We start from the raw sequence: 20855 nt of genomic DNA, 5'->3' as shown, positions 1-20855 counted from the left end.
ATGAGGTACTGGTTGAGCCGATAGGAAGACTTTTTTGAGGTACCTTTAGAGATGGTTAAAGTGCTGGAGAGGACACATATGGGGCCTGATGGAAAATGTAATGGTATACAAGTGAATATGCAAATTAGTAACAATAGGTTTGCCTTGAATGGAAAGTTAAATATTAGAAGAAAAAAAGGAGGATCATATTGCAGAACGTGCAACCAGTTACGTCATTAAGCAGGAGCTGCAATTGACTGATAAAAACACACAACAAACAAATGTGATTGCTCCCATAAAAACACGCAGATACATTGCAATTTATTTTTCTTTCGACAGCCGTAAAATAGTTGATGACGGCTCGTCAGAGTAACAAACAGAAAGCATTTTCGTTACAACTTCCTTAGGTGTGGTTGAAGTATGTTAGGCGGCCAGAATTTAAGAGCAATGCCAATCTATCAGCGTCAGGCACAAGATAACACAAACATGAAAACTCCGGTTCCTGGGTTTGCCACTAGCAACAATAGTGTTTAGCCCATGTAGCATGTAGCATGTGCTATGTAGGGTGGGACGCATTACACACCTCGTTTAGTTTGGGGTGCCAAGGCATGCAATTACTACTATAGGTATTTTATTGATCCGAGTATTTTTGACCATCCTTGAGGCACGTCCTTCAATGATAACTGTGTACTGTCGCTCTCCTATTGGACAACTTTGGGACACTTTTTTTGCCACGGCTCCTCCTCCTCCTCACCTCCATCGTTAATCGCTCAAGCAAAGCAGCCCCAGCAGGGGGCGCCTTTCTAGCCCGTCTCCTCAAGCACAAATCCAATCGCCCAAAGACGAAATGGCAAGTTTGATATTTTCCCTAATTTATTCTCCCATAGTACATTATCTGTTTTTACGCAATTGTGAGTTGCCCCATCTAAGTATTAATCATTTTAATGCTCCATTTTTGATTATTTCAAAATCATCCAATGGTGTGGGCTGCATAATAAACAGCAAATTTAGTGAAACGCAGATTAATATTTCAAGCCTCCTTTACATTAAAAACATTTTACATGGAATGACGGTGCCCAATGTGACAAATACATTTGTCCCCCCCCCCCACCTTCGTAATCCCTGCCCTAAAATCTTCTAAAACCTTTCATGCACTGGCCACCCTTTAGAAGCATTGCATGCAAGGTGGACACACACATCGAACAACCAGACCCATGTACAGCAGCCCCACAGAGCCGCCACTTATGCAAAATACACAGCACTTCAACACAGGGCCCCACATGTAAAACCCATTCTCACTCGTGATACATTGCAGTCATTTTGGCACCTCGAATAAGACATGTGGTAATTACAGGTGAGAAAGAAGAAACCACAGAAGGAAACGCATTCTTCATTGTTATTTGTAAAACGGATTTCTGTTGGTGATCGCGCTGATTATGTGTTTTCCATCTCTGTTGTTCTAGATGTGTCTTCTGCATTACTTGGTGGTCCGGGTATACCTGTTGTCGGGAACATCACCGGTGAAATCAATAAATATGTGGATACATTGGTATGAATTTTTAAATTAAAATTTTATTTTAAGAACATTCTTCTACTTTTAAACTGATGACCTACATTTTTGGAAATTAAATATTTAATACTTTTTTGACAACCTGCAGTATTCCTGCAAGTGTTTGGGGATGGGTGCGGGGATAAGTACCTGATTGGCCTTCACAACAGGTGTACTGGAGGAATATCCTTTGGGGGGGGGGGGGTGCTATACTGCTCTGGGCCGTATGAGTATTCTAGTAGTTTGGACTGGGTAATTACTGGTGCCACAAATACGGGACCTAGTAATCCTCTATTTGCAAACTCAGGGTGAGTTAAAAATAAGACAGGAGGCACCTGGAGAAGAGAGACGTGGCAGGTCTCTGTCTGCTAGCAATAGCAAAAAAAAAGTTCACAAATCTACTGCAACAGCACGGGAACTAGTCATGCTCCCTCCTGCCTCCTCACAATAGATGTCGTTTAGGGGTCACCATGGGTAGCAGCTGCAACTCCTGGCTTGCCACTTGCGACTCCTGGCACTGTCTTTGTGACCCCTGGCCTCAGACGTGACAAAGTCAGTGGCAAGAAATCCTACATTCCTTATTTTCTGTCCATTAATAGTTAATAATATTCTATTATTCACTATTAGTTTAATAAAAAATGGTGCACACTCTGGACCTTTGGTGGTAGCTGTGGGAAGTACAAAATGGTTTTAAATGTTTTTTGTGTGAGTGCTTGCGAGTGAGAGTATTCTTAAGGGAGATAGTTTGTGTGAGAGTGCGTGTGTATGTGTAAGCATGTGAGTGTGAGTAAAAATGAGTGAAAATCATTGATTAGGTGAGACTGATGCCCAGATTTACTATTCTTTGACAAAAGGCAACTCTGCACCAGAGTTTCTGGATGCCTTGTGTCAAAGGGTGAGAGAAAAATTGTGCCCTATCTATTAAGATATGGTGCCTTTTTACTCTCCAACACACACACCCTTGCCCCAAAGTGCATGAGTGTGTGTTCTCTGAAACATAGGTTTTATACTGAAAGGTGTCCCTTCCAGTTCAAAACTATGCTTTAAGGCTTGTCACACTTTGTATGTATGCTGTACAGTGTAGCACATATGCAAAGTTGGAGAAACGCGGAGAAAAGAAAATATTTCTCCTTCTTAAAACTGCCTCAAGGAGGAATACGTGTTTGGTGCACGTTCCTGTCTGTTTATAGATAAGGGTTTGTGTCAAACCTATTTTAATGCCCTCTTGATGCGAAATAATGCAAAGAAGCGTAACATTGTGTTACTTTGGGATATTACCCATCACAAATCCAGATTTCTGTTGGATGATGAATCCTCCCCAACAATTTGTTCTATGTTTGTGTCACAATACTGACACAAAAGATCATAAACCTGCCCCTGACTGTATGAGTGAGAGTGAAAGAGTGAGATTAAAATGTAATACAAGTGAGTGAGCATGAATAAAAATGAGGGTAAAGGAGTGTAAGAGAGGGTGAGTGAGGATGAATGAGTGTAAGTGAGAGAATGGGTATGAACGTGTGAATGAGTGTGGGAGACAATACATACAGAAGATATTTTTTATATCTCATAGAAACCCCCAAGGCAATATACTGTTACTGGCACACTCTCAGCAATTCGTAGCGTGGCAGACACCCTTGACAAAATACTTCCACTGGCACACTGTGGGGGTAATTCTTGGTATAAAGGGCACCAATGGAAAATTTGCTGGTACTAGAAATAATTAATGGCACAGAGGGCATCCATTGAAAAGTACTAGCATACTTGAGGAAATGCTCGGCATATGTACACCAGTTGCATAGTGCTGGTACTAGCACACTGAGGGGACATTTGGCATAATGGTGGACAACCTGACATATGGAAGGATGACAAAAGCTGGTTCTGACATACTGAGGACATTTTTTACATAAGAGTTATCTATGGTATTTGGACGGCATACATTACTTAATTTTAGCACTGGCATATTTTATGTTATTTTTTATATAAGGGGGGTAGTCATTGAATATGGGGCATCTATGACAAAATGCTGGCCGGGGCACAATGGAGGTCATTTTTTACTTATAGGGTGCACCCATACTATAATTGGGATTTGCCCACCATGAAAGAATTTGAATATTTTGCATGGGCTCTTTCTGCACCTATGGCATTTTAGCAAACTTATGTGGAAATAGTTTTTTTAAAAGCATGGTTACACCTATACTTTTCAAAATGTTCTAAGAGGGAGAAGCCTACTAGAAACGGTCTGCATTATTCACTTTTCTCGCTCGCTCTAAGTTAGGGCTAGTATCACGCCCCAGAACTTTCAACGATAGATCAAGCCACCAGCACCATAAATATAGGTGGTATCTAAAATAGACATTTATCGTTATTCTGTTAAACTAATTATCCAGTTATAATGGCACTTCCATGATGTCACGTGTTGTGATGTTAGTATCACATGACATGTCTTCCTGGAAATAATCAGGGTCAAGGGTCATATAATGTCAATTCCTGTGATTTCATTAAGAGCAAAGGGGATGTGATGTCACTTCTGCTATCCCTAAATCAACACCTATGCTCCTTTCCCTCATATATCCCCCGCACCCCACCCTCCATCTCCTGCAGCAACATTCCCAGGTACTGCCAAAGCCCAGGGATGAACAATGTCTTCCCTCCCATGTGCCTCGTGCAGTGGCAGAGCCCAAGGCTGACAGAAGACTATCTACACCCTGCATGCTGTGCCTATGCCACCCTCCCCAGTCTGCAGGAACAGCCGAGTGCTGCAAACAGAAAGCTGATGCTAACAAGGCTCCCATTCGAAGGCAGGACAGGATGGGCAGTGCAGACAAATCTCCCCCAAGATGACTCCTATCCTGCTCTCCATCCTCCCATCTACCCACCTGCCACCACTGACCCAAATATTTCCCCAAAGGTTCTGCACCTATATACCACCTGCCCCACATGTGGCAAATATATGCAGATTTGTGCTTGGTATACAAACTGTTTGGGGGTAAAACATGGATTTAGATCCTGTGTTCCTGAGCCTGCATGATGTTCCCTTTTGCAGAGGAATATTCCATGTGCACAGAACATAGATGCAAGCATACTGTCTGACAATAGAGATGCCCACCCTCCTTCCCACACATCAGTTCCCTCACAGCTGAAACCATGGATGCCATGAGGATGCCTTGTGTGTTCTTCTTTAATATATCATCAGCACAATGTAAATGACAGTTTTCTTTCGACCCATTTACATCTGTTTTACTTTGGGAGCCTTATTCAAGGGCGTTGCTGCTGCCCATTTGGCTTCCTCATCACAGCTTTTGGTCCACACTTGCTTCCTATTTTTACTTTGGATGTAATGTATTTACATTACCTTAGAGAGTGTAGTATGTAAGGGTCTGTATACCTTGGTCCTGATTCACAAAAGTAAACTTAAACATCTTGTGTAACTTTACGCTTGTTTGAAGTTCATAAAAATGCATTTTATTCATAAGTTTACACGTGGTGGGGTTCCACAGTCAGGGCAGAGAACTAAGCACATAAAATAAAAGTTGTGTCTTATCTTTTTCTGTGAGGAGTTCTCCGCCCCGAATGTGGAATCTCTGCATTCATAAACGTATGACTAAAATATAGTTTTGTGAATTTGAAACAAACTTAAACTTACACAAGAGTGTAAGTTTAACTTTGTGAATCAGGCCTTGCATTCTTTACAAAGCTATGTAGTGGCAATGTGAAATAGTTATTTAATAAGAGAAGTAGGAAGCGATGTGCTGTGGTGTATACCCTTGTCCACAGTTGTGTAGGTATCAATAGTGCAGCTTATGCAGTTGAACCAGGGCCTTTAGATTTGATGGGCTCGAGCTACCCCAATTAATGACATGGGCATCTCAATTCTTACTAAAAAGCCAGGGAAGAGGGGTGCCATTTTCTTACTTTCATTAGGGCCCCTAGAAACCTTCCCACTGCTTGTCTATATGTGCTGCATCCTGAAATGAATGGCCTGGAAGGGAATCCAGTGCGTTGCCTTCAAGGACGTCAGACAAGTTCTCTGGGGCTATTGCAACTTAGCAAAAATGCAGTTCACGTGACAATGACAAGCAATGCCTGTTTACCGTGGAAATACAGGAACAAGATGCAACCTGGATAACAATATACAGGAGCATAGTTTGCATTTCTTATCTCACCTACATACACAAATGAAAACTGTTTCATTTCTAGCACAGAGTGGGAACCAGCTGGACTTCATTTCTGGTAGGCATTCTGATGACAGCACCAACTCATTGATGCCCCCAGCAATTCTTGCACATTTTGTGAAATCTGTTTCCTTTTTCTGAGAGCTGGTTTTAGGATTCAAATTGAACATCCCATCTACAAAACCTAAGCAACGAAAAACAAGATATGTCACTTAACATATTGCCAGAAAAACTGAAATTCCAAAATGTATTAGAATTTCTCAAGCTCTGTTATCTGTGAAATGTGTACCCTAGCGCTGCCGGGACCTAGGAAAACCCTGTACATTTTTTTAAACTAGACACTAGGAGGTACCCAGGATGGTTTGACTTTTGTGGCTCTCACCAGGTTATAATACCCAGAATCCCTTTCAGAGCTCAAACTTTGTCAAATATAACACATTTTCTTCACATTTCTGTGATGGAAAGTTCTGAAATCTGCATGGATCCACAAAATTCCATACACCTCACATTCCCCAAACTCTCTCAATAAAAATGGGAGCTCACTTGAGTGGGTAGGCATGGTGCCCTCGGCAGGAAACAGCCCAAAATGCAACGTGGACACATTACATATTTCCAGTGAATACTGACTCTTTTTTGGCTATGTGATAGCTGTGGATTTTGAAGCCTAACTCAGCCAGCACCTAGGGAAACCAAGCAAACCTTTATATTTTTTTAAACTAGCCACCCAGGGAAATCCAATATGGGGTGACTTGAATTTCTCTAATCCCCTGCAAATCTCAAACTTTTTAAAAACAAAAACACAGTTTTCTGTGAGAGAAAGTTCTGGAATCAGCATGGATCTGGAAACTTCCACACACCCCACATTACTCACAGTCTCCCGATAAAATTGGTACCTCACTTGTGTGGGTAAGCCTAGAGCCCGTGGCAGGAAACGGCCCAAAATGCAACATATACATATCACATTTTTCCACTGAAAACCAACCCTTTTTTGCAATGTACCTAGCTGGGGATTATGAACCCTAGCTCAGCCGGCACCTAGAAAAAACTATCAAACCTTTACATTTTTAAAAACTTGACACCCAGGAGAAAAACTGATGGGGTGATGTACATGGCTTTTAGCAGGTTCTGTTAACCAAAATTCCTTACAAACCTAAAACTTTGTGAAAAGAACACACATTTTCCTCATATTTCTGTGATAGAAAGTTCTGGAATCTGCAAGGATTCGCAAACTTACACCCACCTAACATTTCCCAATGTCTCTCAATAATGGGTAGGCCTAGTGCCCGCAACAGGAAACGCCCCAAAACACAACATGTACAAAACACATTTTTCCAGTGAAAACGGACCCATTTTTTGCAATGTGCTTATAGTGGATTTTGTACTGTAGCACTGCCAACACCTAGTGAAACCTATCAAACCTATACATTTTTTAAGACTAGACACCCATGGGAATCCAGGATGGGGTGACTTGTCTGACTCTCACCAGGTTCTGTTATCCAGAATACCGTGCAAATTTGTTAAAAATAACACATTTTCCTCATATTTCTGTGATGGAGAATTCTGGAATCTGCATGGATCTACAAACTTCCATGCCTCCCTTATTCCCAACATTCTCTCCATAAAAATGGTACCTCACTTGTGTGGATAGACCTAGTGCCCGTGGCTGGAAACAGCCCAAAAAGCAACATGGACACATCACATTTTTCCACTTAAAATGGAACCTTTTTTGCAATGTGCCAAACAGCGGACTTTGTACCCTAGTGCTGCGGCACCTGGGGGAAACCTTGCAAACCTATACATTTTTGCAAACTAGACACCTAGGCGAATCCAGGATGGGGTGACTTGTGTGACTTTCACTAGATTTTGTTCCCCTGAAACCCTTGCAAACCTCAAACTATGTCAAAAATAACACATTTTCCTCACATTACTATGATGGAACGTTCTGGAATCTGCGTGCATCCTTACATTTTCACCCACCCCACATTCCCCCAAAGTCTCCCAATAAAAATGGCACCTCACTTGTGTGGGTGGGCTAAGTGCCCATGGCAGGGAAGGAGACATCAAAATTACCTATCACAAAAAGCCCTGGTTTTACAAGGGGGGCCACAGCCACCTGGATTTTTTTCCACGGGCTTGGTGGCCATCTAGGGAAACTTACCAAACCCAGACATTTCTGAAAACTAGATACCCAAGGGAGTCCAGGGAGGTATGACTTGTATGGACCTTCCAACATTTTCTTCCCAGAATCTACTGCAAACCTCAAATTTTGCAAAAAAGAAATCTTATATTCGTCACATTTCTGGTATGGAAAGTTCTGGATCTGTGTGCATCCACAAACATCTGCCCACCCGGCATTCCCCAAAATCTCCCAATACAAATGGTACCTCATTTGTGTAGGTGGGCTAAGTGCCCATGGCAGGGAAGGGCCCAAAGCTTATTGTGGAGACTTCAAAGTAGCCTTTCACAAAGCAACCTGGTTTTGCAAGGGGTTCACCTGGGTTTGGCTGCCTTCTAGGGAAACCTACCAAGCCCAGAAATCTCTGAAAACCAGATACTAAGGGTAGTTCAGGGAAGTATGGCTTGCAAAAATCCCCACACATTTTTTCTACCAAGAATCCCCTGCAAACCTCAAATTTAGCTGAATAAATCTCAGGAACATTCTTGCGTTGCAGATTTACTTTTCATGGTCACAGACCATCATACCAGAGAACAGAGAGATGTCTCTGAATGGGTTCCATCTAATTCCCAACTCTACAGAAATGGATGCGGCAATAAGGGATCGAAGCCTCTAGATCTCTGACTGCATTGTTTATAGGTGGGAACAGAAATGCTCGTTCAGGATTATTATTTAGAGAAAACTGCATACAAAGTGGTTTGTGGCCAATTCACCTTCCTATTAATAAGATGTTTCGATTTCCTTGTCATGGTAAACTTTTCCTCATTGAGGATCTTCTCTTACATCATGGATTTTGAGAAAGGTTCAGAAGTGTTCTGGCAGTTTCAGACATAGATCCTCATTTTGAGGTAGATTTACACAATTTTTGACAAAATACAGAGCAGCACATAAAGCTGCTGACCAGTGTTGCGGCAATGGGAAAGGCAAAAACAGTGCTTGATCTTTCCAGCACCATTGTGAAAAAGTGTGCGTGTTCCTTGAAGCATTTGTTTTGTACAGGAAGGCGATTGTTTCAGAAGAAAATCATGCTTTAATACGTTTCCCTCTTTGTAGTTGTGCAGTACTTTCCAGAACACAAGCAAAGTTTGAAAAGTATCGAGAAAAGTAAACTTTTCTCTTACCTTACACTTACCTTAAGAGGCATACGTTTTTATCTCAAAACATAGTCTACCACTGTAAGTAGATAGGTTTTTGCATCAAAACTCATGGCTGGTTGATTGTAAATGTATATGTACCATCCATTTGAATGACCTTAACAGAAAGTCGCCCAAAGTAGCTTTATACTGCTAATTTGCGTTACTTTAGCCACATTTCAAACACAAATTAGGAATTCATGGTGGTCTTGGGCATCAAATACTAGGAGCAAAACCAACATGCAGGCAGCAAAATCTGTGCTCATCAAAAGCAAAAAACACTTTAAGTAGCTGTTTCTGAAATTATAAAAATGTTTTGCAAAGAGAGTTATCAAAACATGAAGAATAAAAAGTACCAATAATGTTGCAAGGTAAAGTCATTGAACAAACAAACTGTTTCATATAATGTTTGGAGAATTCTTCTGACCACTTTGTTTCTTCATCTCTTTTGTAGTCAGGCAGTTTCCGTCAACTGTTAGTGAAAATTCTCGCTGACCTCGGCTGCATACTTTTGGAGGAAGTAAGATTGATTTTTATTTACTTCTGTTTACTTACAGTCTCTAACTTTATTTGAAATGGTGGCTCAGATCATAGCGGTTAGAAATCAAGCAGGGATAATAAAATTAATGGATGGCCTTTACACAAATGTATGTTTTTTATACTTTCAACAAAAGAAGGGATTGATTTGGGATTGCACAGGTTGCTGACCCCCCCCCCCCACCCTGGTAGAGGAGTGCCCTTCATGCCACATGTTGCTGGAGATCTCTTCAAATAAATTCCTTCTGCTAATGTGATGGAAGTACTTTTTGCAAGCCTGAATCTGGATGGCTGCCATCATTTGTCAAATTCCCAGCATTATGTTTCTTCAGAAATAAACCCAGCACATGCGTTTATTTCTGCAAAATAACAAAACAATGGGCCTGATGTACAAAGCACTTTCTACCTATTAAATTGTTATAGTTGATTTCTGTGCCCACGTCAACTATACTTTGCCAGGCCATAGCAATCACTTTGATTCATGCTAGTGGCAGGACTTGTTCTGTTAAATCTGAAGCAGCTCCTTGTACAGCAGTTTTTGCTTTGACATTTTGCTTGAGGTGCTATGTACCCTTTGACTTTCCCTGTTTTCCCCCCACTATCCAAATTTTTGCCAGTTACCATTATCTTCTTTTTCACTTTTTAAATACAAGTCAATAGTCTGTCTTTGAATCTTGTAGTGAGTGCTTTGACAACATACAAAAACATACTCTGTTTTTTCTGAGCACACTGTCTTAAATCTTGTAATCACATCTTCAAAACAATCAACTGTAGTACCTGTGTCCTGTTCTGGAGCTCCTCCTATTATCAACTCTTCATTTTCCCTAGTGCCCTGTTCTGGACCAAAGAAACAAAACTGGGCATCATCACACACCTTTTCCACCTCTGCCACATTACCATGCAAAAGTGCCCTATTCAATTCTTCTAAACATAAAGCAGGAGTTTTCACAAAGTACAGCCTCCTAACAAAAGTTTGCATTGTTGAGTGGTGTATAGCTATCATCCTGAAAAGATAAAAGGTGCTTTGGCACACTTTCCTTGATAAACATGCTAGATACTGTCCCTGTAAATTTGTATGCTTTATTACCTTGCAAGGATCCAATACTTGTAAAGTACTTATTTTGTGTTTGAAACTTCACCTTTGAAAGATACGTAGAAATATTCTTAATATATCAATGGACTGCTGTCAAATACTACAAACAGTACTACAAATCTATTTGTATATAGGGGTCTGGTTGTGCGATCCCTGTACCTCTTCTGCAATAACTTGTGTTACATTTCTAGGTACAATCACCTCTTTCACTATAGGAGTGCCATTATTCATTTCATAACATTGTCCTGTTTTATCAATAGCATGAACTAATGTGTTATCCTGGAGATAGCTTTCTTCATCAAAGAAATGTTCTATACTAGAAGTATGTATAAATTCTCCACTAAAACCTATACAAAAGTTGCTTATATTCACTAATCTTTTCTTCTGGTTGTGTCTTCTCATGCACACCACAATTTTGACAAGTCTTCATTCTATTTATAATCCAAATACAAAGCTTCCTCTTCAAAGCTAAGGCCTTATCACTACTCCCTCAAATGTTTCTTTCTGCTTCAGTGCCTCTCTCCTTCTACTGAACTTCTTCATATTTCTCAGTAGATTTGCAACCATTCCAATACAAAACATCCTGGTTCTTATTTCCTTAAACTGATTCTGTCTCTTGGTTAAGATGTGTCCACCTTTGGTACATTATTTCTTGTCCTTGCACCATACCATTTTTCCACTCTTATTCTTTATCATAGTTTGGTTTTTATTTTAATTATTTTGTAATCTTAGCAAATGGCTGCGTACATTTTAAAGAAATTACTTTCTTCTCTTACTAGTTGATATTTTTTCTTTCACCAGTTATTCTACATTTTGCCCCTTTTGTGTCTCGGTTCTGCATAGACACTGTAGTTGCTTGTGTTGCTTTTTTCTCCAAGCTTTTGTAGGCATTAAAACTGTTCATAGTTCTGTAAAAAAAAATATATTTACATTTTTGTTCTAGCCAACATACCAACTACTTTACTCCTGACTTACACATACTACAAAAACAGTTTTTATGTTATCTTGCAGTTTTAAATATGCAGTTAAGCTAGCTATATAACTACATACACTTACTTCAATATACCAAACACAAACCAAAACACAAAACTCAGGGGTATTTGTACAAGAACAGCCGCTAACTAACGCTAACGTTAGTTAGCAGAAGTTTTCTTAACGCCGCCTATCACCAAAAACTATCACCCTGTTAGAGATGTATTTACAATATGTTGCTAAATGGAGATAGTTTCAGGTAGCCACTGTGAAAACTGTTGCTATCACTAGTGTGAAGGCGATACAAATTCTGATGTTAGCGGGTGAAAACTGACGAAAGGCCCAATAGCGGCAAAAAAACTCATGTTAGTCAGCTCAATGTGACTTGTTTTTGCTTCTAAAGGCAAAAATAGCCTATAAGTCCACCTCCAAGGAAAAATAGGAAACAATAACAATGGAATGCAGAATGGAGCAGCTAGGACCAAGTGCAGCACAGATCAGCAATCCTCCAAAGTCCACCAACAGCCAGGATTACCAGCCAGAGTCCTAGGGAAAGAGGAAATGCAGGGCTACAATCATGGAAAGAGGTGCATCGCTGGGGAAAACCAGTGATGCATGACTTATTATTGCGCACTCCTTGCAACACCATAGCATCTAAAACCTTGAAAGGCCAGCCAGTCTCTGGGGCCTGGAGGCCTCGCTGTGCCTGCGCAGGGATCCTGGAGTAGGATGCAGAGGTGCTGTGGAGTTGCTGGGCTATGGCGGTATGTATGTATGTATTTAATTCTTATTAAGCGCATCTGTCACCCCAAGGGTATCCTGGCGCTGAGACCCCATTAAACCATCGGAAGAATGTTTACATTGCCCTTGGGAACAGATAGGTCTTAAGGTCCCTTTTAAAGGAAAGCAGATCTTGATTACCCCTCAGCACTAGAGGAAGGGAGTTCCATAGTGAGGCGGCCGTGTAGCTAAAAGCGCGGCCACCTATCCTTACTCTAGTGATCCTTGGGATCCGCACCAAAAACGCCGATGAGGATCTCAGAGGCCGGGCAGCTTGGTACCATGAGAACAGGCCCTGGAGTGGAATTGGTCCAAGTCCATGGTAGACATTGAGGCATAGGCAATCAACCTTACCTGGTGGTGAAGTCTGCCAGGTGTCATGGAGACACATTGCTGACCTGTGTGAGAAGACCACCTGGTGCCTATTTGAGCTGTGATTGGTAGAGGTGCTCCTAAGCACCAACATAGGGAGGTCTGCATCTCATACCACGCACCACCACCACACTGGGATGCATGGAGGAGATTACCAATGGTGGCCCGTGCCTCTCTGCATCACAGGCCGGAGTATGTTGCACTGGCTGGACGCTGGAGAGGGTGAGACCACTGAGCTGCACCGAAATTGAGTGGCAGGAGCGCTGCAATTTCACACCTAATGGGGCCCTCTTGCATCACCTGCATTGGGAGGTTCCCCAGTGGACTTGGTGGTGACTGCTATACCGAGGCTTGTGAAATCCCACCTGGCTGAGACTCTTGCTGGGTGAGTCCTGATGGCTGTTGGAGAGAGTGCAGCGGATTGCGTAATGATGTCAATGTCCAGGTGAAGAGAAGGTGGGACATGTAGTGGAGAAGGTCCGGGGGTCAAATCGGCCCCAGGCCAAGCACCTGTGGGTGACCACCCCCTGTGGTGGGTCCTCCCCTGTGGCAGAAAAGCATCACCCCACTGCCTTCAAGCAGTGCAAGAAGAGAAAACATAACATGATGTCAACTTTCTGATGTACTTATGCTATATTTACTTTGCTGGCGGGAGGGTGAGTGGGGCTGCTCTACTCACGGAGCAGGTCAAGGGAGGAGTGGTATGCCCACTCAACTGTGCAATGACTGTTTGGTTGGTCCTCTCAAGCCGCCCAAAGCAGTCATGCACACTTCCCTGTTTGCAATGAAGGCTGCATTACAGCCTGCATGAAGTACATGCCCACCCCTCCAGACCCTGGCTAAACACCCCTTGTCACGGCGCTCAAGAACAAACACAATGCTGTATTGCAGCATTGTTATTGACTTAGGGGAGGGAGCCTGGCTGCCTGCTCCCTGTTCCTGGAAGCAGACTCAGGAGAGCAGGAGCACAGAAGACACAGGACCCAACCTCGAGGTAAGAATTATTTAAAAATATATTTACAACCCACATCCCCGCCCCCTCCAGTGTCCTTTCCCAGCTGTCAAGTCCCCCCTAGCACCACTTAATGGGGGCTGTATGCCGCCATGCGCAGCGGGTGTACCAAAGGCAAGCCCGTCTGCGTTTGTCTGCCCCTGGACTGCACCCAGCACCAAGGACCCTTCCTTTCGAACACTCCAGTGCTACAACGCTAACACCCCTGGACACCACACCGCCTGCATCTAGCAGCACTGTAGAATTTTCTTGCACCTTGCTCCTATCGAAACTGCAAGCTCACCTTCTGCCACATAAGTACACCAGCGTCTCGTGCCACCCATCCATCCAACAATGCAGCTGAATGGCTCAACTGCATCATTCTCAAGATGTGGCCCCTCCAAAACACGCAACAGAAATCTGGGACCAACTCGATGCCACCTCTTCAGACATCTCCTTCTTCACGGAAACCTGGACCAATCTCCACTCTGGAACGGACATCGACATCATCATCCTTGACGGGTACGAATTCACCTGCATGGACCACCCCGAGCACCCTGGAGTAGGCATTTGTCTACAAATGCAGATATGTCAAAAAATCACACAAAAAAGCAGACAGTCAATGCCCACCAGCACATCCAAAAATTATAACTAAAAAAATCCATTTGAAACATTGCACTGCATATATTACTATATATAAATGCTTCTTTAAAAAGACATGTTTAAACTCATATTTTTGTACTGAATTTCTTTAAAAAAAATCTTGGAAATAATTTTTCAGTTTTCATGGTTAGTTAGGGCCTCAAGATGACGTCATTAGCAGCGATGATCGCGGCTTTCCCATAAAGTGTAAAACACATCTATTTACACATATTACAGTATTTTACACACTAGAAGTTGATTGCTGCATTCTCTAGATCCATGTTTTTCTAGAGAGTTTCTCTAAAAACCATCTCTCAAACCTATTTTCCATTTCATTCCAGTCGCGTTGATATCGGTAATACTGAGCATCACAAATATGTTGCAAAAATACAAAACATAGGCAGAAATTCAATAGTCACCTCTAGACTCAAAAGTTATACAGTGTGTATTTATAATTCACTGGGTATGTCACTTGGTGCAAAAGTCTTCAAGTAGGTCTGTGACTGGGTATATAATTCTGTGAGTGGGTGCATCAGTAGCATCATGAACCTTTCAGTGAGTCTGCGAGTGGCTGCATAAGTGTCTCAGTGGGTATGTCTATCAGTGGGTGTGTGAGTGCAAACATAAGTGTCTCAGTGGGTCTGTTATTCAGTGTTTGAGTATGTGAGTGGGTCTGTGAGTTGTTGCATGAGTGTCTGAGTGGGCCTGTGACTGGGTGCATAAGTCTCTGAGTAGGACTGTAAATTGGTGCATCAATCACTCAGTGGGTGTGTCAGTGGAGGCATAAGTGTCTCAATGGGTTTGTGCGTGGGTGTTTAAGCATGTGAGTGGGTCTAAGAGTGCATGTATGAATCTCTGAGTGGGTATGTGAATTCGGTACATGACTGTGATTGGATCTATGAGTGGGTGCATATATTTCTGAGTAGGTCTGTCTATCACTGGGTGTTTCAGTGGAAGCAAAAGTCTTTCCGTGGGTCTGCAGATCATTGTGTGAGTGTCTGAGTAGGTCTAAGACTGGGTGCAAGTGTCTCTGAGTGGGTCTATGAGTGGGTGCATCAACCTCTCAGTTCGTGTGTGAGTGGAAGCATTAGTCCCTTAGTAGATCTGTGAGTGAACGCATGAGACTTTGAGTGCATCTTGGACTGTCTGCATGAATCTCTGAATGCTTATGTGAGTACACACATGGGTCTCTGACTGAGTCTGAGAGTGGGTGAGTTAGTGTCTGACTGGGTATGTGAATGGGTGAGTAAGTTCCAGGTTGAGTCTGTAACAGTGACTGGCAATACAAAAAATGAATTTCGAGCACATAACTTGTGTCACCAACACCCCTATTTCTCAAACATGGGGTCAGAGTACCTCCACCCTGACCCTTTTTTTTTAGCTTTTATAGATATTTTTTTCAGCCCTGGGAACAGTTCCTGATCGATAAAATGGTGGCTGCAACTTCCTGTTCAGGTTGCGTCCAGCCAATAACCATTATCACTGTGAAACCTTCACAAAATATCAGTGACCAGAGATATCACTATTTTGTTCGGATTTAATGCCACAAAAACTACTGAATGTATTTACACCAAATACCCAAAAAGCACTTCCTTGAACCAACATCTACCTCCCTGGCAAATTTTGTGTAAGTCCGATCAGTGGTTTGGGCTGTAGGTGTGGCTAAAGCATCCTATGGGAAATTACCAGTACAAATGTACCCCTACTTCGCACGCCTATTTTTCAATCCCTACTGCACACATCAAACCCAAACTTTCCATGACATGCAGAACCCACTTCGAAACTTTTTTTCAAAATTTCAAGAAGATGAGTCAAACGACTGCAAAGTTATAGGCAAGTTAAAAAATGCTTTTTCTATGGAAACTAGATCCTAACTATAACTACATATATATTTATACGTATATATATATATCATAAACTGAAATTGCGTATACTGGAGTGGGGTATACTGGAGTGCTATAGAGTAGATGAGCATAAAGTTTAGTGGTGTACATTGTGCTTACGTAAAGTGGGGTGTGGTACAGTGCATTGCTAGAAAGTTAAAATGGAGGAGCATATAACAGGGGCAGGAGGTTGGCAAAGGTTCTCAGACATTTATCAAACCCCTATCTCTGGTGACTCTAACTATAAATACAGAGTACAGCTACAGCTATTTGCCACAATACATTAACTATTACTCGCCTCTCTACCATGCACGGTGTTCTGGCTAGAAATATAATTTCTCATGTCATAAGTGTTTTATGTTCTCCAATAACTTCACAGGCTATAACTTAGGTAATATCCCAGGGTGTAGGTAGTGCATGGAGAAGGGGTGAGTTATAGTTAATGTAGTGTGGCGAGTGAGGTGACAAGACTGTGTACGGAAGTGTGTGAATGATATTACCGGAAAGGTGGTGTGTGAGTATACATTTGAGTGAAAAGTATGGTGTACAGTAATATGAACATGGTGTGTAAATGCTAATTTCAACATTTGGTTGTGCATTGTAAGATGTGTCGGTTAGAAAGGAGTGCTATGTCAAGCAACAGTGCCCTTTCAAATCACTCATTTGTCCATATTAATTCTGCAATACCCCTTTATAACAGGTTTACAGCACTACGAAATCTGGAAGCATGCGACTGACTAAACAATTCCTTAAAAACACCATCTGATCCAGATAATACCAACAACATAGCAAATATAATTAATAATTTAAACTACTTAAAAATTATGTGCTGGAATATAGCGGGCTATAATCAGAAAAGAGCTGACCCTGATTAGCTAGCATTGGTACTACAGCATGATATCGTATGCTTCCAAGAAACATGGGAAATTGGTGACATCCATATAGATGACTATCCCTTCTACCACACCCTTGCACCACCCTCTGCTGCTGGTCGACACAGTGGGAGACTATTAACCTGCTCATTAATTCCCATCCCAAAAACCTTGAAATAAACCAGGTGGGTGATTTTATTTCCCATAACTGTAGGCAGATTGCCACTACAGCCTGCGATATGATTGATAATTATGGGGAGAGCCCTCTTCATTTTAAACATAATGAGTATGGATATTGTCTTAATAGACTATTAATAACCTTCAATCTTGAGATTATTAACCCCCAGAACGATACCACAGGCCAGTTACATTCTACGTTCTCTTCTGGGTCCTACTACTCAGTATAAGACGATTTACTGACCTCTGAGATTATTAGAACATGTTTCTTGCATACAAAAATAACTTTTTATGCTTTTATTGACCATGGGGCGATCACTACATATATGCAATTTGCCCAATGACCAAAATCCACTCAGAATCCTTTACCTAGACCCCTTATTGGGAACAAAAATTGAGTCACTCTAAAATTGGAAAACGTTAATACCCCAAATTTTATTGGAGTTGTTCTGTTTAAAAAGAAACAAAACATTGATTAGTGCTTAGATTTAAATCCATTTGATATAACAACACTTTTAGCCTTTAATCGCATTTTAGTGGAAATCAAATGAAAGTATTTTTTGTCCAAAAGCACACAACCCACAAAGGTAGGCAAGCTAGTTTATTGGTGTTTGTTCAAAAGCCCTAAGATTACTCCATACGGCTTTGCGATCGATCTGACGAGACATCACCCTGGTGAGATCCCTTCGTTATAAATACAAATCGGCAAGATCAGCAAGAGTACGGGCATTGAAAAAGGAGGAATGGGAGAAATTACGAAAAAAAGCCATAATGCTAGATAGCAAAGGGTTCTGGAGTGTAATAAATGCCAATTTTTAAAAGTAAATACAGACATTACCCTAGATATGCATGTACCGAAAGATATCTTGGTGGCCCACTTCAAAACAGTATTTAGGAATGATGGTGAGATACCCACTTTGCCTACACCTCTAACAAAGCCTCCTACCATTTAACCTTGAATTAATAAATCATGCCTTGACACTGTGCACTAGGCTAAAAGCACCGGGCCCTGATGGAGTCCCAGTAGATTTCATCCTAGATGGCCAGGAACTTTGGGCCCCACTCCTTACTAATGTTTTTAATGTCATAATAAGGTTGGGTGTATTATCCTCTTGGAAGAAGACAGGTATAATACCCATTTTTAAAAGAAGGGATAGGGCCAACCCAAAAAACTGCAGACCAATCTCATTATTGGATTCTATGCCCAAATTATTGGGCTGGCTTCTTTTTAAACAGATTGGAGGACTGGGCTACTGAAATGAACATCATAATACCCTCAAAATATAGGTTCAGACAAGGAAAGGGAACAATCGACCAATGTCGAAATCTTAATTTGATCATAGCTAAATACATCACAATCAAGACCGGCCATTTGTACATGGCCTTAGTGGACCAGTTGGCCTCCTTCGATTTTGTTGTCCATTCCAAGTTGTGAAGTATTATAGAAGAAATGGAAGCCGACGTAACAATATGCAATGTTATCCATGGCATGTATGCTGACACTACTGCTTGCATCAGATATGGTATAAAGGGTGAGTGCATGAGACACTTTAACATTACCCGAGGAGTAAGAGAGGGATGCGTTCTTGCCCCATTTTTATTTGCCTTACACATTAATGCCATAGAGAAGGCCCTGAAGGGATCCACTAGGGACATCCCCATTGTAACTCATCCCCTATTTGCATCCTGCTTTACGTAGATGACTTGGTGCTATCGGCACATACCGGCAAGCAGTTAAAAAACTTATAGGGGATTATACAAACTTTATTGTGAGCCTGGCCCTGAAAGATAATGAATCAAAGTCTATTGTTCTTGTGGCAGGCAAAACGTTTAAGAATTATCCCAAAATGTCTATCAAAGGGGGAACGCTTGAGGTTGTGGACTCTTTTTAACTACCTGGGGGTTACGTTTGACCGGGAGAATAATTGGCAAAGTATGGTAATCAACAGGGGCCTGCAAATGGAAAGAACCATTGGAGTGCTCTTCAGCTTTATAAAAAGACTTGGTTCAAAACCAACTGACACTATAAAAAAGATTTACCAGGCAAAGGTAGTGTCAGTTGCAACATATGGGGCAGCTAAATTGGGCCTATTTGATATAGCTAAACTCCAAATTTTAGAGGATAATTTTTTGAGGAGACTAGGTTCTCTTCCACAATCCTGCTCTTCATATAATATAAACTGCAAATGTATATTACAGACTGGATTCGAATTGTCCCTATCTTACTATGGCATTCAGTCTGGAAAAAAGAAAAACTCAATCTAACCAGGGACATTGTAAAAGATTGCCTGAAACCAATACCTTTTAACACAGAGGATAGATGATTTCATGTTTTCATTTTTAACATCAGTCTCCAACTATCAGCATAGATACATACTGCTGCAATTCCGGTTGCAATCTATTCCCTTGATGCTAGGCCATCCTGCCAACACATATTCTAGTAATGCACTGCCACCTTGTCTATGTGATGGTCAATCCTCCCAGAATGACCTCCATTTCCTGTTCTTTTGTGACTTATACGTGGATGAAAGGAAAAGATATATTCTACCACTCATCCGTAATCTCAATTTTAGCCAAAGACACCCAGCATTGTATTATCTTCCACTATTGTCACACCCTTTTGTTTGATATTGTGTAGCCTCATTCCTCCTGTCTGCCATAAGAAGAAGAAATCTAATAGCACATTAATTGAACATGGATTATTGTTTGTTTACATAGAGAGAGGGGCGATGCAAAGGATGAATGTCATAATTATGAGATACATTTTACAATTTGTACGATTTTAACATTGCTAACGCTCTGCACATCATTCGATATTTAATATTCAGATTGTAATTGCTCGATTGTTCTTAAAAAACTTTTTATGCCATATTTAGTGGCGAATTAAAGTTATAATGACTGACTGACTGAGTGAGTCGGTATTGCATAAACAATTCATTTAAGAGGCAAGTATAACTATTGAATTTTTAATGTTTGTGTAGCTTAATTTAGGTTTGTACAGCAAACCTAGAAAAAGCTTCACTAACTATAACTGATGTGTGTTTGTGTAGCTTAATTTAGGTTTGTACAGCAAACCTAGAAAAAGCTTCACTAACTATAACTGATGTATAATTTAGTTTGTTTTGTGTGAAATGTGTGTGTGTGTAACAACAAATTCCTTGGTAGTACAGAAATGTATTTCAGCTCCACCGAATCTTAATCGCATGAAGTCATGTGTGATTTCAAATGCTTAAATGATACATTAAACTACCACAGTAGGACAATTAGAGTGCCATTTTCTCATGGATAAACAACACTGATTAGTGAATAAAGAACTAAAAAATTTCCCAGTAATTTTGGAGCTTATAATATAGTGACGCAAGTTAAATTCCCCTAAATAGAAATTCAAAACTGAAATACTTGCATAAATTATTCACAAAGAAAACAATGATATCAGTTCCACAATCCATATTCGAATATGTCTAGTACCCCAATCAGGATGAAGAATTCATATAAAGGCAAATGCATAAATCACCAAAACTCTCTCA

At 41.1% G+C, this 20855-nt stretch overlaps 1 protein-coding gene across 3 annotated transcripts in view; it reads left to right on the top strand.

Annotated features, from left to right (window-relative positions):
• The window catches only part of LOC146812909 (uncharacterized), a 1154794-nt gene that overhangs the window by 814067 nt on the left and 319872 nt on the right, over positions 1–20855 (top strand). For 2 of the 3 annotated variants that reach the window (XR_014966936.1, XM_085619974.1), the window contains exons 2-3: positions 1443–1528; positions 9464–9529. The exons of the other annotated variant lie outside the window; for it this stretch is intronic. Coding sequence is in view for 1 of the 2 variants with exons in the window: in XM_085619974.1 (XP_085476100.1) it covers positions 1443–1528; positions 9464–9529 (152 nt within the window). In the remaining variant the exon portion in view is untranslated. The remainder of the gene's footprint in view (positions 1–1442; positions 1529–9463; positions 9530–20855) is intronic. 3 annotated transcript variants of the gene reach the window in all.

Source organism: Triturus cristatus, chromosome 7, assembly GCF_964204655.1.
Source record: "Triturus cristatus chromosome 7, aTriCri1.1, whole genome shotgun sequence".
Lineage (NCBI taxonomy): Eukaryota > Metazoa > Chordata > Amphibia > Caudata > Salamandridae > Triturus > Triturus cristatus.
This window is presented reverse-complemented; position numbering and strand designations above follow the sequence as displayed.